The sequence below is a fragment of the Jatropha curcas genome, chromosome 2, assembly GCF_041381405.1.
Source record: "Jatropha curcas cultivar XTBG-Jc1 chromosome 2, XTBG_Jcur_1.0, whole genome shotgun sequence".
Lineage (NCBI taxonomy): Eukaryota > Viridiplantae > Streptophyta > Magnoliopsida > Malpighiales > Euphorbiaceae > Jatropha > Jatropha curcas.
Window position 1 is genome coordinate 31276604 of NC_143152.1, and position 22909 is coordinate 31299512.

The following is a 22909-nucleotide window of genomic DNA, read 5'->3' on the forward strand; positions in this document are numbered from 1 at the left end:
TTTAAAATGGAAAAGATATAGTTTTCAATTGTCTAGCAAATAAAAAAACGAGAAAGACAAAATTCCATCGTAATTTCGTTCATATTTAAAGAACTATTATCGGATATAAATTTAAAATTTAAAGTTATATGTTTGAGTTCGCTCAACAATGGCGTATAATTAATTACTTACAAGTTATGATTCACTTAGTAATATAGGCTATACATATAAAAAAGCTCTCAAATTTGATCTTTATTAAATACCTGTAAAAAAGGTGAAGAGTTTTAACTGCGGACCGGATTAAGGAAAAAAAAAAAAAAAAAAAAAACAATGGTATGTAATTCGTAGAACAGTATTTTTGGAGAACCTAGTACTACTGAACAAATTAGTCTTCCTAAAAGAAAGCATAGGGCAGTCGCGGAAAGAAAATTAAAAATTTGAGCCTAAAATTGGAAAAGAAGTCCAACAGCCTTTTGAACGGGCCTAGTCGGCACAGTTGATCTAGCGGCTAAAATGAAGGCCATGTAAAAGATTTTTATTGCGCCCACATAACCTTATTATGCATTAATAATCAGTATTATCCTAGTCAAAGTCCAATACTTCTAAATCCTAATTAGTGTTTCGTCATTAGTCACCGTCCATTGATTATAACGTTTACAAGCTATATATGTACATAGGATAAGACTTCCATATATGTATGCTACTTCGTGTTGCCGGAGCACAGACACAGTATGTCAGAATGAAATTCATCAACCCATCTTCAAAATTCTCCACTTGCTGAAAGAACTGACCTTTTTTGAAAATTCACTTCTGGGTTTGATTGGAATTAGTCAAGGCAAATGATGATCTTATATTATATCTTAAAATGATCATATAGCGTCTCAATAATTTTCGTTTCTTACATTTGTTTTTTTGCATGGTTTAATCAGATTGAGAAGAAAAGGAAACGTATATCTGGAGCCATCAAGAACTGAAGATATTGTTACTTCTCCTATGGATTTTAATAGTGGTATGTAGTTTTTTTTTTCGACTTTGGTTTCTATATCGAGTGTTTGACTTTCATGGAATTGTTTTACTTGTTAGTAAGCCAAGTATTTGCTCATATTTACAAATATTAAGGGGTTATGATTTATCTGTTTTTTCTTGCTTTCTCTTCCTTGCTTTCTATTTCTTTGGGTCAACCAAGAATAGCTTACACGTAAATGCAATTTCAAACATGGGTCCTCTTTTGTCTGCCATGATTCACATCCTGATGGCGGAATTCGTATTTGATTGTAGGGTTTGCATTTATTGAAGTAAGTTCAGTTAAAGCTAGCGCTATGAAAGTAATTTCTTGCCACTTTTCACCTGATGGAAAATGGCTTGTTACTGCTGGACATGATAAGAAGGTAATTTCTGACTTTAATTTGCGGGAGATCAATTTCTAGAACATTTAACTACTTGGATAACTGAATTTACTGTTGAAGACTTGAATAATTTGCCTCTTTATTGGTCTATGATACAGGCTGTGCTGTGGTATGCAGACGGGTTGAAGCCAAAATCAATCTGTCAAGGACATTCATCTCTGGTTACAGATGTTCGTTTCAGTCCAAGCATGCCGTATCTTGCAACATCTTCATTTGACAAAACTGTCAGGGTTTGGGATATTGGCAGTGTTAGTTGACTCATTTTCCACATGATTTACTTTTTTCCTTCTTAAGAAATGATATTTATGGATATTCTGGTTGTTGCTTTAATGATGTTTTATTCACATGTTATGCAATTTTATTATTTTCTTTGCATGTTAATGTGACTTTGGAATGAATGATGATTGCCTGCTTGTCTCATTTTAAAATCAATGAATGATTGCAACGATTGAAGTTTGATTAAATAAAAAGTGAGCAGTGACCATATGCCATTCGCAGAGCTATTATTAACCTTCAAATAACTTTAAAAGTTTCTTGGCAGACCACATGAATTTTTTTAAGGTAAAATTAGTCATAAAAAGGGGCTTCTTGCTTTACCTGCCATCACGAGGATCTGAACCTAAATTCTATTGGAAGTTTAGAAATTTTGGGCATTTGACTTGAACAGTAGTTGTGGCTATGAGGTGACTAAGCACATGTGCAGTAAATCTTTAAGTAGCACACAATGAAGTATTGTCAATGACCAACTTTCTTTGTGTCTAGCATGCTTATAATTTTCTTCCCTCTGTAAACTGGTCATAAGATAATTCTATATTGAGAATTTGACTTTTTGTATCCTTTCGATATTACTTAACAAATTCATGCTGTCATAGCTTTGTAACGGTTTTGCAGGCTCGTGAGTCATTACATACTTTTAGGGGACATTCTGCTTGTGTTATGTCAGTGGATTTCCACCCTAATAGAAATGAACTTATTTGCTCTTGTGATGGGGATGGTCAGATACGATACTGGAATATTACTACCGGGATATGTTCTGAGGCATTCAAGGTAGAATATTGTGAATTGTTTGATTTTTAATATCAGATAAAAATTGGAAGGAATGGCCTTTATTTTATTCATTTCTCTCTCTCTCTCTTTTTTTTTTTTTTTTTTTTTCCTTTCTGATTTGGGCAGGGCAGGTAAAGGGGTGGCGTTCGCGGTTTTATGTCTTAACTGGCAAATGATGATGTTTTTTTTCTTTACTTCTTTTTGAATGGATTAGGGTGGTACGGCCCTGATAAGGTTTCAACCCCGTCTTGGGAGGTATCTTGCTGCAGCTGAGGAGAATTTCGTGGCAGTAATAGATGTGGAGACACAAGCTTGTCTTCATTCATTAGAGGTTAGTTTAAACATTAAAATTTCTTTCTGTCTATATTACCAAATCTAAGAGGTGATGCCGCGTTTTGTATTCCTAGGTAGCAGTGATATGAACACTCTCCTTCTTAAGCCCTCATCACACGATGATTCTGAAGCCACCATAGTTAAGACTGTTATTAGAATATATGTGTCTGTCTTTTTAGTAAAGAAAATGTCCTTTCAGTTGTGATTGGTGATTTTGCAGTGACATATCAATGTACTTTTACTTTTACCTGCTGATTCATGCTGGTATGTCAATTGGAACAATAAATTAAATAAAAGATATAAAAAGTAGAAGTCTCACTTAGCGATTATTCAGTTTTAGAACTTCGATGAGCTGATGAACGTGTTCGTGTGCATGTATATTCCATTTACATAAGCTGAAAGCAAATATAAGCAGCCTTTGCTTACTGCAGCACAGCTAATATTACGTTCCTTTTGATAATGGATCATTAACTACAGGGACATGTTAAACCAATTCATTTTGTGTGCTGGGATCCTTCTGGCGAGTATATAGCATCTGTCAGTGAGGACACTGTCAGAATATGGACAATTGGATCAGGGAATGAAGGAGAATGCATTCATGAGTTAAGCTCCGACAGCAATAGATTCCATTCCTGTGTTTTTCATCCCACAAACCCTTCATTGCTAATTATTGGCTGTTACCAGGCAAGTCACATGTCATTGTACTATATCTGTTGTTTTCTATAATAATCCTTTTCCAAGCTAAAATTAGCAATTTTTTGATAGCTATGTGGTGCACAAGTTTTAACCCTTAAACCTGCATTTGCTTTTCGTAACATTTTACAATGCTTCTTCATAATGCAAGAGGATCAAACATATGATTGTCATACATAAGAAGTTGAGGAAAATATATAAATATAAAATTTCATATCAATATGAATTTTTAAACCATGAAAGTGGTTGTCTTGCTCTTCCTTTGGTAATGTCCTGGAAAAATTGTTAGCAGCACTGTTTGTTGATTATGTTGCCTGTGAATTGTGTTTCTGAGATACAATTGTGGCCACGTACTTCAGACTTTGAAGATTTGGAACATGATTGAGAACAAGACAGTGACACTGCCAGCTCATGAAGGACTGATTGCTTCATTGGCTGTATCAACAGTGAATCGGTTGGTTGCTTCAGCTAGTCATGATAAATTTGTGAAGCTGTGGACTTGACTCCGCTAATTCAGTCATATACAAATGCTCCTATTTTAGTTGCTTAGTTTCCCAATTTCTGTGTCTGAATCAACTGTAGGTCCTCATAACCCCAGAAACTGAGCTTGTCCAGCACAAGAAATTGCTGCTAACTTGGAGTTCATGTTCACTTTTCTTGAACACTGGACGTTCTGTAAGGTTATGAATCCATAAATTTCCTGTACAGTCAGTTCTTGTTCATATTTGCACCTTTATTTATTATTTTTTGCTCAGGGAGATTTTTTCATTAGCTCATTTTGCAAATCCTAACTCTTTTTTTTTTTTATGAGGATCAATCCTATCTCTTTTAGGAATTCCAATATATTTGATATATTTTGAAATCTGTAAATTTCTTCTACTTTAATCTCTAGCCTTGTTTAAAAAATTAAAAATTGCAAGGGTTTAGACTGAAGTGTGACATACGCCGATGGGTTAATATAATGCATTAAAGAAAGTTGAATTTGTAATGTGTCTGCCTTTGATTTGGGGAAAAATGCAAATAAAATTGATTCTGACTGCAAGTTTAAGTTAAATCTAAATTTATTATCGGGTCGCATGTGTATCTAACAAAGTTGAGTTTTTTAATTATTTGGGAGGAGAGTTGTTTTAATAGAGAGAGATTGTTTGTTTGAAGGGTTTGAAGACTTCTAATTTTCTATACTCTGTATTAGTGTTTTAAAAATTGCAATTTTGTCCAATTCATATTTTTTTTTTATTTTTTTACTCACATCTTTCTTAATAAATATTTTAAATATCTTTAGTACTATTAAATATATATAAAAAAGAATTATTATTTTAAATAACGATTTTTCATGGAAATAATATTTTTGAATCAAACCACATAAATTTGTTAAATATTCCTCATTTTACCTTCTTTACAAACATTAAAAAATTCATTTCTTTACCTTATTAAATCTTTCTTCACCCTTCCAAACAATGATCTTTCCTTAGTATTGGATTAAGAATACTAAATATCAGCCTCATTTCTTTAAGAGAGTACAATTTCACAAGTTTATAAAATGAATTTATTTGATTTGTATTATCAATTCAATCTATGTTTCTAATTAAATATTATAAAAATTTCAATTTATCGTATCATTTTTAATTTTATATTATAGATATTATTATTTTGTAGCTTGATAATAATTTATTATTTTTCAGAAAGTATACTTTTTGAAAATGTATTTAAATATAGGTTATTTTCGTTACTATATTAAATATTAAGGGCATCCAAATTATATTTGAATTGTTAGATAGAGGAATAATTTAATTAAGAAATTATCCTTCAGTTAATAAAAATAAAATCCATTTTAAAATTATAGTTATTCCAAAAAAGATAAAATATCTCAAGTAACAGCTAACAACTTTTCATTGATTTTTTTATGTTTCTAAAACCAGAAAGAGGATGAATGAGAATCAGAAGAGTCCTCAACGTTAACTGTTCAACAAGTTCTCTCCTTTTGTCCTTTAACAGAGAGAAACACGAAAGGTTGAATCTTGAAATTATTAGGGTTTCTCTGTCTATAAAGAAATTTCTCTTTAAAAGTTTCTCCTTTTTCCCTGTAAATTCTAAATTCAAAGCTTACGTTTTTTCTATTGCTTTCTTTGAAACTCTAGATCTAATCTTGCTACTCACAAAGTTCCTACTATGTCGCTAAAATCATCTGCCGGTTATGGCACCATCCCTTCCACCACTACTACGACCACTCAACCCCCAACTACAACTGCTACTTCCCTCACGTTCATTTCACGCGCCACTACTGCAACCCAAACAATTATGGCCACTCGCCGCCCGTGGAGGGAACTTCTCAATCTTTCTTCTTTGTCTCGCCCTTATAGTTATGGAGAAGCAATTTCTCGGATCAAGTACAATCTTAACTACTTTCGGGTAAATTACGCCATGGTATTCTTATTCATTCTGTTCTTAAGCCTTCTTTGGCACCCTGTCTCTATGATCGTTTTTATTATAATTTTCATAGGCTGGTTTTTCCTTTACTTCTCTCGAGAGGGTCCGATTGTGTTGTTTAACAGAACTTTTGATGATAGAGTGGTGTTGCTTGCGCTTGGATTGGTTACTATCGTAGCATTGGTGTTTACTCATGTGGGATTGAATGTCTTGGTTGCTTTGACTATTGGAGTTGTAGTTGTTGGCATTCATGGTGCTTTTAGGAATACTGAGGATTTGTTTCTTGATGAAGAGAGTGTTGCAGAAGGTGGGTTGCTATCTGTTGTTGGAAGTCAGCCTCTGAGGCCCACAACATATACCCGGATTTGAGTTTTATTTTAGATTTTGCTTGTGGCGATTTGCAGTTTGTTTTGAAATTAGTATGGCTGTTTCATTTTGGTTTGGTGTTATTGGAAAAAATTGGTGGTTTTAGGTGGGTTGTTGATAACTTCTTATTATCGGTTTGTGTTTTGTGGGTGACTGAAATGGTCTTAATGGAGATGGAGATGGATTGGTATTGCAATGCTGCAAATTGACAAGAATGCAATTTTTAAGATTGAATTGGGATCGGGGATATGTTGGTTGGTAGCATCTTCAAAGGAGGTTATGTCTTTGTTATCTTTTTTCAAAATTCTTACCTTGGGAATTAACTTTGTTTTAGTCATTTGATGCTATTACTAATTTGTGAATTTCAGTCAACCATTAATGGAAAGTTATAGTTTTTTCTTATTTTAATACTATCTGGATCATTCAAACTATCAATCCATATTTTGTGGCCAGTACATGGAGGTGTGTCTAACATATAACATAAACTCTTGCTCAAATAGATGGTTACATTTTGCATGAAAATAGTTTTGATATGTAGTTGTTTTATTGGTCGTTCGTTACCCAATCAAATATTTCACAACCTATGTTTACATCGCAAGTCTTCGTCAAGTTTAATGCAATATGATGATTGATGGTGAATTCAGTGAATCATGACTGCATATTTAGCACAACAATTGGACTCCTCCGAGTTCTATAATTCATTATGATCTTTTGCTCTTCTCATGTTCTTGAATTGTAAAAAGTGAACTTTTTGGCATTTATGAAAGGGAATATTGGTCATTAGGCAGCCAATTAGAAGAATCTCTTCAATTTCCTATGAATTCACTGACTCTGGATTTATGAGTTAAAATTTTATATACATCAATTGACGCTATTACTAATTTCCTTAAGATAAATGAGGAGGTTTCCATGTGTTAAAGTCAGTACTAAATTTTTCCTACTCTGATTATGCGACCTGATGGATGGTGGCAAGAACTTGTGCTAACTCTTATTGGCTTGAAGTTCTAGGCTGCTTTAGTTCCTTGTAACTGTTGAAACTTAAAAGTTGATTTTTTTTTTTTTTTTTTTAGGAAGATTTTTGTTTAGCTATGGAGGAAATGTAAACATGTGGTTTTGTGCCTTTTGCTTGTAATCTTGTAGGATGAAGTTGCAAACCAAGCTGCAGATTTGGTATTATTAGGTATTAAACCTTGTTGAGGAATTGATCCTGCAAATAAATCAGGCCCTTAGGTTAAATTATCTCTGAAGTTTGTGAATACTCTGATTGTGCAGATTTGTAAGGTGGCAAATGATATATTGTTGACAATAATCTTGACTTTAATCACATTTTATATATTCCCTCCAAAATGTTCAAATTTTGAATTCGTATGATTTATGAACTTGTCTGTAAATCCTCCCTCTCCAAAGTGGATTGGTGTATCCGCTTGTCATAACAAAAACTATCAGCATTTGGACTGTTCTTCAACATTTAAAATGTGATGTTTACAAAATCCTTATCTTCATTGAGATGATGTCAAAGATTAAACTGGCATTCTTGGCAAGTTCTCGACAGCCTGGCTATGAGTTGTCTTCAGTCGTCTGAAATGGTCTAAACTAGCATTCTCCAGCTAAATGTGCATATTTGCTGGTTTGGGGGCCCCCAGCTCCCATTTTCCTCCAATCCAAAGAAAAATCTTATAATTTTTTTCAATTTTTTTATCTGAGTTTAAGGTATTTTCGAATCAGTTCATGCACTTATAAATTCCAATGTTGGTCCTATATGGAGGTGATGAGTTTAAGAGTGGATTATTCTTATTTGGCTTATCCATTAAAAAACCTCTTAATGATGTTTTCAAGAATTATATCATTATCATTCATGCAAAAGGCAAACTTACAACACTTAAATCCACTGGATTGACTATACCAGGTCCAATAGGTTCCATGAACTAACGAAAAATAAATATTAAAATAAGAGTATTCCTATCATATATCAGAGAAAAAAAAAAGGATAAAATGAAAATAATATTTAAAATTTTATATTTTCAGTAGGTCTGCAAACTCGGTTTAGGCAAATTTAATTCTAAATTCAAATAGTTCTATTTTATTGCAGGTCCAACAATGTAAAAATGATTATTGATAATAATTACGGGGTCTACCCTTTTTTTCTTAATTAGTTTGGATTACACAATTATACATAAGAAAATCAATTAAATCAGCTTAATTGGTCTTGATGTATTCTCTAATTAAGCACTATCTCACCCTCGTAACAAAATAGTCAAAACACTACGTGTTAGGCTCAAATATTCCCACGTGGCTTGTAACATGTATGGTTCGAAGCAAACCAGCAGTTTCAACCAGTCGTCAATTTTACAAACAGCCGTGGCTTCTTCCTTCATCCTTTCTGGTGTAAATTAATGGCTCTTACGTTACCCTGCTACTTTCACATTTCAAAAGGTATAAGCTCAAAATCTCCATATACATGTAGAGGAAGAAGTTGGAGGACTATTGGGCAGAAACGACTTGTTTTTAGGAGCAAGGAATGTAAGGTGCAGTGCTGCAGTGCTTCTTCAACCTCATCAGCTGCTGAACAAGTTTTGGTTAACGACATAAGAAGAAGAAACTTTGAAGAAGATAGGGAAGGGCGTTTTGATCATTTGGTTAGTGAGTTTGGATGGAAAGTTAGGAAATTGGCTATGGATGCACATGAGATGAAGGAAGTTGCCCAAATTCAAGCTGAAGCTTTCCATAAACCTTTTGCCATTTTTGATGATCTATTTTTTCAATTCTTCAAGGTTTTTTCTTCACGTTTATTCATTTGTTTTCACTTCTTGATTTAGGATTTTGGCTTTTAGATTTAAAATTAGAATACCGATGTTCTTTTACTAAAATAAAAAATTCACAGGCTGAAGTTCTTTCTGGGCTTCTTTACAAACTCAGGAACTCACCTCCAGACAGGTAGTCCTTAATCTTTATCAATAATTAAAATGCTATTTTAGCACATAAATTTATTATATTATAAACGTGATTAATTATTCTATGGACCCTAGAAAAAAGATTTGGAACTTTTTGTTTCAAAAAAGAAAAAAAAAAATTCATTTTTGACACATTCACATGCGTTAAGCTTTCAAGTTGCAAAAGAAAAAGGGATTTAAAACTTTTCTTTTTCTTAATATTTTGATAGGTCAAATTGGTGCTTTGGCTGATTCAACAGAGAACATGATGATTAACTTAAAGTTTAAACAGATATGCATGCTTGGTAGCTGAACCTGCAGCTGGTTCTTCCAATTCTCAAGGGAATAAACTTGTGGGTGTTGTGGATGTCACAGCATCTAGAGATGAAGATGTTCTGCAACATCTCAGCGGAGCAGAGGAGTATCTTTATGTTTCAGGAATAGCTGTTCCCAAAACTCTCAGGTTTTATTACTCTTCTGTTTGGTATAAATGGATTAACTCAATTAAGAATTCATTTATAAATAAATGGATATTAAGTTTTCAGAGCATTCCTGTTAATTTTAGTAATAGACTAATGTTTTGTAATAATAATTAACAGGAGGCAGAAAATAGGGAGCGTGTTGTTAAAAGCATGTGATTCGCTCTCCAATATATGGGGTTTCAAGTATCTCGTTCTCAGAGCATATGAAGATGACATGGGTGCTCGCAGACTGTATGCAAAATCTGGTTACAGAGTTGTTTCCAGCGATCCTCCATGGATGACTTGGATTGGAAGAAAACGACGCGTTCTTATGATCAAACAGTCTAATTTGTCGAATTAACATTAGTAGTTTCTCGATCACATTTTGTAATCTGAGCATGAGTGTACTTATTTTGTAGAGAATGAAAAATGATTCAGTTGACATCCCTTGTGTTGATATAAGATTAAGAAACTGTTCAGCATTAAGATTAACATTGCTTTTCTGAAGAAATAATATTTTTAAATTACTAAAGGACAAAGCAATTTGGTATTATTTTTTTTGACATTAAGCAATTTGGTATTATTATTTCTAAGCTTTTATAGCTAAAACATATAAATTCATCTAAAAAATAAGCTTTTAAAACTTCTGATCAATGTTTTTAACATGGTATTTTTCTTATCAGCAGCTACCAAACAAATGTAAGCATAACAGAGTTTCATGAGCTTAAGCAAGCTCCACAGCCATCAAACAAGTATGGAGGAGGCGGAAAAACATCATTATAAGAAGAAACCACACTGATAAAACATCCATTAAAATTTACTGTCTACAATAAAAAAAAGCTTATATGCAGAAACTATCTCAATCAACTGGAAAAAAAATGAAGGGAAGATATCCTCAAACAAGAACATGGCAAATCAGTACGAAAGAACTAAGCACTAACCCTATCAATCTTCCTCTAGGTTAATGGAATCCCCAAATTTCCCATACAAGATCTTCTTTAACTCAGCCATCTGAGCTAGGAGAGAATCCTTCTCTTCCTCTAGTTTTTCTAAGTTTTTGCTGGTTACCTCTTTCATCTCTTCTATCCTGGTCTCAACTTCTTCCTTTGGAACATGAGCAAACACTTCTCCTATTTGGAAACGAACAACCTCCTCATCAGTGAGAATTAATTCATTGCTTGCATCCTCCAGATTCTCATTTGTTTCCTGAAGAAAGGAAGCCTTTGCATTAGAAGAGAAAAAATGACTTGGGAATGGCAAACTTCACCAAATAAAAGTAACTAAATTTGGGATTAATCTGCCCAACTAATTCAAACTAATAAGAAAAAGAAGACTAACATATTACTTGGTGAAAATCACCATTTTCCACCATAGATAAAACACTTCCACATACCTAAATCTTGCTAATCCTATTCACATGTTTGTAAAGCCTAGAAAAGATTGTTCACTTAATTCACCATTACCCAGCATTTCAATTCACCATATTTATGTGGTTCAATCAAGAAAAATTCAATTTTGATCGGCATACTTGAAAAAAGAATTCAAGATGAGCTCAATCAGCTAACATTCATGGGTTATTTCTGATGCCCAAGCTAATCCAAGAGTAGTCCATCCCTTTAGTAATGATTGATACCAAAACAAAAACGAACTTACTATTCACAATGAAGATGAACCATAGCTAACCTTTTTGAAGTCAATCAACAAAATGGAATTTACAGATAGACCATTCTCACCAATAAAAAAGTGAACAAATACTCAAAAAATACCCATACACCAAAACTAATGCTAAAATTATCCCCAAAACCTTAATTAATCAAGGCCACAGCAGAGGGAAGGAGTGATAAATACCTTTGCAATCTTAATTTCGTCCTCAAGCTCGTGAAATCGGTTGTTTAATCTCCCAAATTTATTGATGTTTTGCTGATCCTCCCAAGTCACCTCCATCTCAGATCCCCCACCCTTCACATTCAATACAACTCATAAAGAAAGAAACTTTTTCTTCTGTTTTTGAAGAGAAACGATTAAGCATAGTAGAAGACAAAAGCACAAGTACAAGGTATGATTAGGGTTTTTGATTACCTGTTGCATGTTTGCCTCTCAAATTTTCCAAAGACACAGACTGCAACTTTCAGTTCAATCTCAAATCTCCAGACACTCGCACCTCCACCCACACCTGAGTTAAACGGTGGCGCTTTGCTGGCACGTGAAGTTACTAATATAAGCCTCGTCTTTCCGCTTTACCTTCCACGAACAAAATCTCAGACAAAGGGCAAAATTATAAAAGGAGAAACCAAGATTTATCTACTAAAAAAAATGAGCACGAGTTAAACTGGTGAAGGCAGAAGTTTTCTTTAACGAAGCTCTACTAAAGTTTTTTCTTTTAAGGATTGAAGATTATATATTTTTTATATTAGTGAGATTCCAACCTTGGTCGAGGAATTTCAAATTTTAATTCATCTTTTGTATAACAAATTATCATTAGTCACCTTTTTTTTTTTTTTTTTTATTTTTTATTTAAACATGTTTTCATGGTTGGAACCTGTAACTTTCCGAAAGTATTCTGTAAATTTAAATGTATGACATCTTAGCCACTTCTCATTATTGATGAAGATCTTACATGAAAATATATGAAAGAAGCCTAAACAGAAAAATTATAGGCACTAATTCATGTAATACTCATATATTAATTTGCACATCACCATACAGTTATGTTCCATTTAGTAAAATCTTAAATACATCGCTTCATTTTGATGAATAAATTTTAATATAATATATACTTTATTATTTATTTCTGAAATTATAGGATCTTTTTGAAATCATATGTTATATTAATTTCAGGTCAGAAGTAAATCAAGGTAAGTTAGGTTAACCTTAAGAACAAGAGATCATTATGCATCATTTTGCAGTTGGAGATCAAATGAAACAAAAGATAATGGTAAATGGCTAAATGCATCCCGCCAAGGATCTACCTACCGTCTGATTTTCATCAGCAAGTGCCCAACAGATCAACCTATTTCATCACATAAACCATCTTAAGCTTCCATAGTTTTGAAGAACTTTAGCAACCACTCCATGCAATTTGGGTAGAGAGCAATAAGTAATTTGATATAAAGAACAATGGTACATAGAAAATATAATCCGTAAATGATGTGACCATCCGATAAAATAAATCGATACATGTAATTGCATGCTTGTAACCTAGTATTTGAGGGATCCAATAGTCAGAGCATACAGCTTTTGCTTCTCAAGATCCAGTATATTTTGCTGTCCGAAGAGATGTAAATGATTGAAACTGCCAAGATTTCTATATTATTTAAGAAGCTTGAACCTTTCGACAATATGATAGTACCATTATGAAGTCCTTGGCTGAGGAACCCACCAATGCTGGTACCTTTTTTGATGTTGAGGCTGTCCGAAACCACAAGTCTACCAAGTTGTGTAATTGCAGAGTTGGAAGTACTCGCTGACCCCGGCACATTATTTCAACCTGTACAAGGTAAAAGCAGCCAATTTTCATCCTATTCCTGGAAGGAAGAACACAAGTTCTTATGTAATCCAAGAACTCATGCCTCCAGCAATTAGCAAGATGAGTTTCAGAAGTAATAAAAGTAATTTGGGGAAGGTCAGCAACCGTGAAACATTAAATTACGACTGTTTATAAGCTCATCATATTATGACAATAAGGCAACAGACTCAAGGAATTCCATCTTCAAGAACATGTTAAAAATGAAGATCACGAGTAGAGATCCTATAAGGGAAACAAAACAAGAAAAAGTATTTGGAAAGTTTAAAGGGAAACTGACAGCATTTCTCTAGTCTTCCTGAAATGTATATCCTAATTGATTGTACTGCACTGCAGAAATATTATGAACTAAAATAGTAGGTTTCAATTTCAACAGGAAGTAACAACTTGCTGCAAAATATTCATTTCATAATGTTGAAGTTTTTTGCTTTCAGATTCAGTTTTCTTTTGCATTCAGAAAAAAATGCTGAAAATTCAACATAGATAATAGGTTATAAGAGAACAGTTAAAATATTCAGTCATCTTTCTCAGAGGGAAAGAGAGATGAACTCACCTCAGCCTCGCTTGTAAGATCAAGTTTTTTTACAAGATACTTCTGAATGAATGAGACAGGCATTTTACCATCCCTATGATGGGAAAGGAAGGAAGTCAATAAACATAATTAAGCATTTGAAAATCAATTTTTAAGTCAAATATTAGTTTCTCAATACCTGAACACTAACCAATATAAGTACAATTAAAGCAGTTAACTGAAAGTGCACCAAGACAAAGGTTATCAATTCTCAGACTAAGGGTTTGATTTTTTATTAATACAAATCCGGGTAAATCAAACACATACACAAGAAAAAGGAGCATAAACTTCATCACTGTACATGCTAGATCTATATATCTCAATGTTATTGATTGAAACAATTAACTAGCATGATCCTCCACATTCTAATTTCTAGACAAAAGAAAAAAAATTCTTGAAGTTTATAATTGTATTATCATGTGTAAGGGCCTCAGCCTATACAGTCGATGCACTAGCAATTCATAAATGACTGCACTATGATATCTTTCTGAAATGAAGACCCAATTTTTAATCTGAAAGCATTACACAAGCACTTCATTTTTTTGTGGCTTCCCAATCATTTCCCTTTTACTCCAAAAGCGAAGTTATGTAGCCTATATACATCAGGTGTTATTTAATAAGCCCTGAATCATAAATTTTATGATTGAGCATGATAAATGAGAGTTAAACATTATGATACAAACCAAGAGTTCTCCAACAATTGACAACTTCATCCATTTTCTATGTAGCATATTCTAATTAAATACCCAGAACATAAGTTCTGCAAAAGTTACGAATGATGTCATTTGTGTCTTCATTTTGTTTAAATCACAATGAGTTTTTCTGGTTACCAACTCTTAAAGACATCTTAAACCTTATTCAGAATTCTCTTTACTTTTGGCGTAAAATAGCAAGCATAAACCTAGTGCAATCACGCATGTGACCTCAAAGGTGATCAAATTGAAATAGAGAAAAAAAAAAGGAAAAAAGAAAAAAACTGCCCCAAATATGAAGATCTGTACATCACCTTCCGAATGAATTGGATGGTTCAACTGACATTAACCATGAGAATTAATTGCATACAGGAATCAAACTTAGCAATAAACTAGTATTTCAGAAAAAATTAAAATAGAAAACTGTAATCATAGTACTGTATTGATCGACAGTTCTAGATGTCCAATCAAAATGGCATTTGATATGCACGTCAAAAGTGGCAAATATAGAATATTTTTTTCCTAGGGTCAACAAATAATTTTGAAAAGAAAATAGGGCCAAATGAGGTTAATTTGGACAAACATATTTATATATATGAAGAATTGAAAAAAAAAAAAAAAATGAGGGTGACCCCTAATTTTGTAAGCTGGATCCGTCACTTCATGCCAAGTATATCGAATGTTGGAATGTACAAGGGCTTTTAGATGGAAATTTACAAATTCATACGAAGATAATGAGTATTAATATGTCAAGGATAGCAATTATTTCCAGCCATAGTTTTGGCTTCTAGCTGAATTCCTTTGAACTTTTGGTCAAACTTCAGGTGTACATTAAAACAATCTTACAATATGTGAAAAAAAAAAAAGCACATTTTTGTATTGCCTTTTCAATAGAGAGAAGTGTTCAACTACCAAAATGCTGGGCAAGACTATAAAAATCAACCGAATATCAGCAGAATGAAAAAAAATTTTAGACAGGTCATGTGAACAGAGAAACTTACTTAATCCTCAAATAACATGAAGATATCTGCGGCAAGGAGGCATCTCCTTTCCTGAAGGTATTAACCATAAAATCAGATACTAGAATAAATCGCTAAACAAGCTTCCCAATAGTATATTAAGAATCACAGCAAGCCCAGGAAGGAACTTACTGATCTTCAGAGGCAACTAATGAGAACCAAACCGGACAATTTCTTCTGTTATTCTTAGCACATGCAGCGTCTAGCATGACTTGTGCTGAGGCACTGAGCTCTTCAGACATAGCAGCCCTTTTCCGTGATGCTGTTAATCTTCTACGCTTAACTGATGCATGAAGTGAATTTGCCCCATTTTTTTCATCATGGACCTTCATATCCTGCCCATACTCCTTATTTTTAGTTTTAGTCATATATACTTCACTGAAATAACCATTGGGCGATCCAGCCCTGGACTTTGTTCCAGGTGACTGAAATTCACAATCAGGCGCACCAAGTAGTTCCGTTTTGGCAAGAGATAACCCTTGTGAATTTGACTTAGAGGACTTGCTTCTGTTAGCAGCTTCGACAAGACAATTTAAGGGAGTCCATAAATCAGCTTTGCCTTCTGTTATTTCTAGATCATCTTCTGGTTCTTGTTTATGCCTTTGTGAATTTAAAGAATCAGCCACAGAAGAATCCTGCACCAATTTAAAGCTGCCTTTTAGCAGGAATGTGGGGGCTTAAAAAAAAAAAGAAAAGAAAAGTTTGAATTCCATGTCATTCAGGCACAAAGAAATTCCTTTCTCCTTTACCTGCCTTTTATTTTGCACAATTTTGTTAGGAGACTCAGGCGAGCTTGAGCTGATTGGATTATCTTCTGCAGAATCTTCTTTCTTATTGGATTCATCAACAATAAAGCTGCATCGTGAAGCAGCAGCCTTTCTTGCACTAGCTTTAGATCTCCTCCCTGTCAAGCCAGTTTGCATTGGTACCTTGGGAGTACTAACCACTAATGATGATAATGATCTCTCCTTTCTTTTTGCTGGCAATGCAATTGAAGGCATAACTTCATGGGCCTTAATTTTTCTTCTTTTAAAAGGAAATATTTTGGCCCTTATATCTTGCAAATTATGGTCTGGCCTGCATAAAATCAATATACGGGTGCAAAATGGTGAGCAAAATCTAAAACAAAAATCGAGAACAATTTTTTTCTCATAAAGAAGAAAAGTACAAAACATGTGTCATGTCTGTTTGATTTCTTATTAAGTAAGGCAAACAAGAATACAATTAGTGAACAACATAACATGTGAATGGAGCGTGCTGAGTTAAACCTAAATTGCTGAAAACAATATACCAAAACAACTCAAGAGTCAAATGAGAGGCTACTTCAGAATTTAATAATTTAGATATGAAAAATTACTAGCATCTCGTGCTGCAGAAGTGGTTTTATGACATTAAAGTTTATTGACAATATCTAATGCAATCACGGTATCCTACAGGCTAAAAGCTAGAAAGACACCCGACCATCTGCAATATCAAGACCACGGAATATGGTACAAAGAACAAGCGCAATGAGTAAAAAGGATATTCATGAGTTAAAGCTGAGAAAAACAGCACTGCTTAATTGTGCTCACTGCTCAGCACAATCAATATTGTGTAGTTCAACAGATAAAACAGGATTTTCTACAGTGTTGTTGGTCATTATTTTTCCTCTTTTTGGATCCAAACAAAGGAAACAGGAACTAATCAAGCACCATGATCAGAACACAAGAGAAGGTTAGAAAAGAAAACGGAGTCCGAAAAGCATTTGCTTTATATGCTGGAGCCGATAGCTATAAATTTTGTAACATATAAAGGCCTTGTACTTTAAGAAGAAGTTGATATGCTTGCTAATTTCTAACAATAAAAGAATGTGCCTTTAAACATGCAAGTGTAAAACCTGGCGCTAACATAAACAACTAACGACCAACCTCAGCTTCTCCACAGGCAGATAGCCCAGGTCAATATTGCATACAGGACAGCAGTCTACTTCTTCATCTGAGAGCTTTTCATATATGCATTTTCTGCAGACTGTTTTGGATTTCAAAATCAATGAATCAGAAACCGATACCAAAAAGAGAAAATGCTGCAAATTGCAAGAGTAAATTGCATGAACCATGGAAAAGGACGGTAAAATTTGTTTTAAACAAGATGCCACCAATAACTTGAGAATGTGTTAAACTATATCATTCAACGCCAATAGAAACACAGAACATTTGTATATTCTTCACCGACGAACTATAACTAGTTCTAAGCATCCATAGCTTTTGCTATACTGGACCGTATATCTCCACATCAGAGTACGATAGCCATATTACCCATGAGGTGTACAAAGATCGAACCAGAATCATTAATAAACCTAAGGGCGTAAGTTACATAAAACTAAGGCTGAAAATCAACCTACACATGCAAACGCCAAATATCATACGTAAATAACCAAGAATTGGAATATTGCAACAAGAATAAGATAAACAAGAATTCAATTCATAAATTGTAAAATAAGAGCAAGCCCATTTGAATTAAGAACACAAATTTATATGAAATTGCAAACAACCACGAACAAAAAGAAAAGAAATTGAGGAATTAGAAAGCACAAAGCGGAAAATCCAGATCATAACACCGCAAAACAGGAACAACCCAGATCGCACGACACAATTTAAGAACAACTGGAGCATCCTGCATCCCCAGATCAAAACCATTAAAGAAAAGACGAAAATCAAACACACTAAAGTCAAAAACCAAGAAAAACTTACACGTATGGAGACACAAAGAAATAGTGGTAGCATCCCTTAACAGCTTCTTACAAAGAGGACATGTCATGCATGCCTCTATTATTTCCCTCTTGACTTTCACCACCTGTCCCGCCATCTCTCTTGCTCTAAACTACATTACACCTGCAAAGAAAATCTAGAAACAAAAAGTGGGCAATCGGAGGAATAATAAGAAAGATCTAAACAAGTGAAGAATTTGCAGATTGAAGGTAAGAGAGCTAAAAACTAGGCGCGAGGTTTTGTGGGATTTTAGGACACGAAAAGAGGATGCGTTGGTTTTCTTGTTATTATTGCGGTTAGAGAGTGTGCGTGTATGTTTAATGTTCGATGAAATAACATGAAAGTTGAAAGCGTGTAAATGCGAAACACGCCGAATTCGTGCGTTTAAGTCTTTTAGTTTGGGAGATTACGATTATTTACCATTTGTAGGACTTAGGGAGGACCTGCAGGCTGCAGCTGCTGTGACTTGGGGTAATGTGCGCCGCTGGGTGTTTTCTTTCTTAACCTGCGCTCCCATGTCTTTTGCTTCCTACGTGTCCACCGTGTATGTAAGGTGATCATTTACTTTCTACTCGTTGCTTTCGAGGAATTATTTCTTTTTTTTTTTTCTGAAAAAAAGGAATTATTTCTTTTTTCTAAATGCTTTTTCCCTATATTTTGTTAAAATGAAATTTATAGTTCCATTATGGTATAACGAAAAAATCTTTGCTCTTTACAAATTGAAAAGAAATTAACACTTCAAGATTCGCAATTTTTTAATGAAAATTTTGTTTGCATTGCCTAGATTATATTGACTAATAAATTATAATTTGACATTACTCAGGCAAATGACAAATCCAAATATTTATAGTTATAGTTATTCATATGAATACATATTATGTATAAATTATATATGGATAAAACTATAATTTTTCAATATAAATATAGAAATAAATTAACATTTCAGTTTGATAGCAAGGAATTGTTTAATTAACAATTTATAAAAGAATTAAAATGTAACACTTAATATAAAATTGAAGAATTAAATAAATATATTTCTAATATTATTGTTAAGGCAAATTAATTTTTTTTTTTCTATTCATGTAAAACATATTTATAGAATACATATTTGACCAAAAACCATCTAAACCAATTAGAATGAAACTAAACATATTTAACCGCCCATCATAAATTTAATTTGTATTATGAGATCTCAAATCCAACCAACCCGAACCATTAACACCCGCTACAGCGCACAGCAATATCAAAGAAAGAACCATCAAGCATCAATTATTACTCAAGTAAGATGTGGGCTAAGGCCTATTCAAAGTATTGGGCCATTAGGCTCGGCCGGAAAGAAATGGAATAAAAGGCCCATGAATTGATCTGAGCTCTTGACTAATTGACACGACACCTATCTACTCAGTCTAATAATATGCAATGACACGTGGAAGACATTCATTGGTCCTCAAAAGATTAGGATATAAAATTTCTGGCTATTATCCATCTACACTTTAGGTCCAATAAAATATATCTTTGTTTTATATACTAAAGAGCAATTGAATTAATCTCTAAATCATTCACCACCTAGAAACAGATTCCTCCCACAATTTTCTCAAAATTTTCCATTACCCATCTGCAAAAATGGCCACCATCACATCCACCAAATTGGCAACAATCTTGCCAGCTGCAAGCTTCAAGGGAGCATCCAAGGTTCACTCAACTCATGTTCTTGGTAAGACATTACACTTTTCTTTTAGATCACTGCATGAAACTAAAATAACAAAACAAGTACTCTTTTAATCTATTGGAGACCAAATATTAAGGGTTTGTTTGACAAAATTAGCTGTTTTTGATAACTGTTAGTTGATTTAATAGTGTTTAATTGTAAGCTATTTGAGTAACTTTTCATAAAAAAAACTAAAATTTAAACATTACATTGAGTTAGTTTTTATAAAACATTACTTTAATCTCTAAAAATTAATTCAAATACTATAAAAAAAATAATATTTAATATTTTGAGCCCTACTTAGAAAGCTGTTGCTAAACATAACCCAAATATAATTTGTTATGTGCATTGTGGGTAGGGTTGCCTGCAATGAGAAGAGGAGGGTGTAAGGTTAGGTGCAGCATGGAGGAGAAGGGAGAGGGAAAAAGCAAGGTTGGGTCGGTGATGGCATTGGCAGCAACAGCAGCAGCAATGGTGGCAAGTACAGGTCCAGCCATGGCGTTGGTAGATGAAAGAATGAGCACAGAAGGGACTGGACTTCCATTTGGCTTAAGCAACAACCTTCTTGGATGGATACTTCTTGGTGTGTTTGGTTTGATTTGGTCCTTCTATACTGTCTACACTTCATCACTTGAAGAAGATGATGATTCTGCTTTGTCCCTTTAATTTTAAAATGTAGAATATAAGTTGAAAATTAGATGGGCATAATTAAAACTGCCTCTCTCTATGAATGCTCTGTTAATTTTCTCAATTGCAAAATTAATTATTATTGTGCTATTATTATCATCAATCATCAATCTTATTAGTGCAATAAAACAGTACTTAATAAAATCAATTCAGCAAGATTAGTATTTAAAATATTTCCAAAGGTATACATATAATTTTCAGTAATACATTACTCATGAGCCATTTGGTATTAGAATAATTAAATTTAATTCTGACTCATTAATCATATTGCTCAAATTAGAACCTAAATAAATTAAAATAAATTCATGTCAAATTGAAATGATTTTTGAATAAATTAACTTATTTATATATTAAATTATATTACGTGAATTTCAAATTTCGAAACAACGAACTTAAAAATTAAATTCAGGTTCACTTTCACTCGTATAATCACGCTTTAATATATTATAAAACTTAAAATCTAACCATTTAAACTTTAATTCTGAATAATAATAAATTATTATTATTATTATTCATTAAAAAGAATAATTTTAAACTTTAATTAATTTAAAAACCGCTTCCAGTCATCATCCCGCGATTAGAACAGAGGCCGGTGGTTCATCAAAATTACAAAACCAGAAAATTAAGTCTGCTTTATGCACGCCTTTCTCTGTCTCTCTGACAGTACTTCCCTTCTCTTCCTCCTCCCTTATCTCATGACTAAAACCTAGATCTTTCTCTTTTCTTTTATCTTTTTCTCAGCTTTTGTTATGGAACAAAACTTTAACCATCTATCTATATCAGATGATGAAGCCGATAGTTTTGAGATCGACACTCCACTTAAGATTGAAACTACCCCGTATGAGTTTTGCTTTGTGGGTATGTTTCTCACTTATAATATCATTAATTTTCAAGCCATGAGGAACACATTGGCAGATGTTTGGCACCCATTGGGAGGCATAGATATATCAGATCTGGGTGGAAAACGTTTCTTGTTTCGTTTCTTTAATCAAGTGGATTTTGATAGGGTCATGTGTGGATCCTCTTGGAGTTTTAATAGACACCTTTTGATTTGGAAACCAATAGGTAAAGGAGAGATACCTATGCATATTCCACTATTACATGTTGATTTCTGGGTTTTAGTGGTAGATTTACCCACTGGTTATATGAATGAAGGGGTAGCAAAACTGTTAGGAGATTTTGTTGGGTCTTTCTTGGAGTATGATGGGGAAGCGAGCAGTTCCAATGAAGATGAATTTATGAGGATGAGAGTTCGACTAGACATACGTCAACCATTAAAGAGAAAGAAGAGGTTGAATGACCAGTCTGGTTTGGTGTTCTATGTCAAATTCAAGTATGAAAAACTGAGTACATTTTGCTTCCTCTGTGGACGGCTTGGCCACTCTGAAGCTTTTTGTGATCTGCGGCTACATCTTAAACAGGAAGAAATTATTTTTAGATGGGATGAGAGCTTAAGGGCTCTGGCGAGACGACGGCAAAAACAGCAAGGTAGTCCATGGTTACGCCAGTATGGGCAGAATACAAATTTTGGAGGTACAGCGGATAAGAAGGTAACTGATAGAGAAAATAAGGGCACCAACAAAGCTCGAGATTTTCGCTTTTCTTTTTATGGAACGAGTTTGAATGGTGATGATGGTAGTTCATCTGCGTCAGCTTCCAGAATGGACTTGGAAAACTATGATATGACCCATGAAGCCCAGTTAGGCCAAGCAGAGGACGCTTGCTTTGAGACACAGGATGACCCCAAAAAAAGACCAAGAAGTGCTAGCAAAAACCCAGCTCTTGAAGTTTCTTTGATAAAGGATTCAACAGGAAGCAAATTTGTGGAAAACAACGGACCACAAAAAACTACAGGCAATCCCGTTACGCGGGATGGCCGTTCACAATGAGACTCCTAAGTTGGAACTGTCGGGGTCTGGGCAATCCCCGAACAGTTCAAGCACTCAAAGATTTTACTTTGAGCCATAAGCCCACAGTGGTTTTTTTAATAGAAACTCTAGTTCATAAACAAAGACTTGAGGAGGTGTGTAGAAGTATGGGTTATGATAATTGTTTTGGAGTTGATTGCAACGGTAGGAGCGGCGGTTTGGGTCTTTTCTGGAATACTGAAACCACACTTGATGTCCAAGGTTTTTCGCAACATTGTATTGATGCATGGATTAAAGAAGGAGATTATTCATGGAGACTAACTGGATACTATGGGGTAGCTGATAGAAGCAGAAGACGTGCTGCCTGGAATCTTCTTAGAGCTTTGAGGGGTCGTAGCAACAAACCTTGGCTTATATTAGGTGATTTTAATGATTTGGCCACACACTCTGAA

General features: G+C 33.9%; 6 protein-coding genes across 8 annotated transcripts; 4 read left to right on the forward strand and 2 right to left on the reverse strand.

Annotated features, from left to right (window-relative positions):
• The first annotated feature begins 654 nt into the window (after positions 1 to 654).
• On the forward strand, positions 655 to 4226 carry LOC105647706 (transcriptional corepressor LEUNIG). Its single transcript, XM_012233890.4, has 8 exons — positions 655 to 814; positions 909 to 988; positions 1258 to 1367; positions 1484 to 1633; positions 2277 to 2432; positions 2647 to 2763; positions 3243 to 3449; positions 3818 to 4226. The coding sequence occupies exons 2-8, from the start codon at positions 973 to 975 to the stop codon at positions 3959 to 3961; spliced, it is 900 nt and encodes a 299-aa protein (XP_012089280.1). The 5' UTR covers positions 655 to 814; positions 909 to 972; the 3' UTR covers positions 3962 to 4226.
• A 1126-nt stretch (positions 4227 to 5352) lies between these two features.
• Positions 5353 to 6659, forward strand: PRA1.E (prenylated RAB acceptor 1.E). The gene has a single exon (XM_012233889.4). The coding sequence runs from the start codon at positions 5628 to 5630 to the stop codon at positions 6252 to 6254; it is 627 nt and encodes a 208-aa protein (XP_012089279.1). The 5' UTR covers positions 5353 to 5627; the 3' UTR covers positions 6255 to 6659.
• Positions 6660 to 8604: 1945 nt separating this feature from the next.
• Positions 8605 to 10084, forward strand: LOC105647704 (Acyl-CoA N-acyltransferases (NAT) superfamily protein). Its single transcript, XM_012233888.4, has 4 exons — positions 8605 to 9022; positions 9133 to 9185; positions 9474 to 9644; positions 9781 to 10084. Exons 1-4 carry the CDS (start codon positions 8645 to 8647, stop codon positions 10001 to 10003), a joined length of 825 nt encoding a protein of 274 aa, XP_012089278.1. The 5' UTR covers positions 8605 to 8644; the 3' UTR covers positions 10004 to 10084.
• A 335-nt stretch (positions 10085 to 10419) lies between these two features.
• On the reverse strand, positions 10420 to 12091 carry AIP3 (ABI3-interacting protein 3). 2 transcript variants are annotated; one of them, XM_012233887.4, is made up of 3 exons: positions 11722 to 12091; positions 11491 to 11643; positions 10420 to 10848 (listed from the first exon to the last, which is right to left on the reverse strand). In XM_012233887.4, exons 2-3 carry the CDS (start codon positions 11584 to 11586, stop codon positions 10588 to 10590), a joined length of 357 nt encoding a protein of 118 aa, XP_012089277.1. In that variant the 5' UTR covers positions 11587 to 11643; positions 11722 to 12091; the 3' UTR covers positions 10420 to 10587. The 2 variants fall into 2 exon arrangements, with proteins under 2 accessions (XP_012089277.1, XP_012089276.1); XM_012233886.4 differs by having other exon boundaries at positions 11491 to 11601; positions 11722 to 12076.
• A 635-nt stretch (positions 12092 to 12726) lies between these two features.
• Positions 12727 to 18577, reverse strand: LOC105647701 (E3 ubiquitin protein ligase DRIP2). 2 transcript variants are annotated; one of them, XM_012233884.3, is made up of 7 exons: positions 18177 to 18576; positions 17355 to 17454; positions 16197 to 16524; positions 15580 to 16082; positions 15430 to 15480; positions 13719 to 13791; positions 12727 to 13129 (listed from the first exon to the last, which is right to left on the reverse strand). In XM_012233884.3, the coding sequence occupies exons 1-7, from the start codon at positions 18289 to 18291 to the stop codon at positions 12956 to 12958; spliced, it is 1344 nt and encodes a 447-aa protein (XP_012089274.1). In that variant the 5' UTR covers positions 18292 to 18576; the 3' UTR covers positions 12727 to 12955. The 2 variants fall into 2 exon arrangements, with proteins under 2 accessions (XP_012089274.1, XP_089573914.1); XM_089717788.1 differs by lacking the exon at positions 13719 to 13791 and having other exon boundaries at positions 12987 to 13129; positions 18177 to 18577.
• A 1152-nt stretch (positions 18578 to 19729) lies between these two features.
• Positions 19730 to 20692, forward strand: LOC105647700 (photosystem II reaction center W protein, chloroplastic). Its single transcript, XM_012233883.3, has 2 exons — positions 19730 to 19908; positions 20261 to 20692. The coding sequence occupies exons 1-2, from the start codon at positions 19818 to 19820 to the stop codon at positions 20566 to 20568; spliced, it is 399 nt and encodes a 132-aa protein (XP_012089273.1). The 5' UTR covers positions 19730 to 19817; the 3' UTR covers positions 20569 to 20692.
• The last annotated feature ends 2217 nt before the right edge of the window (positions 20693 to 22909 follow it).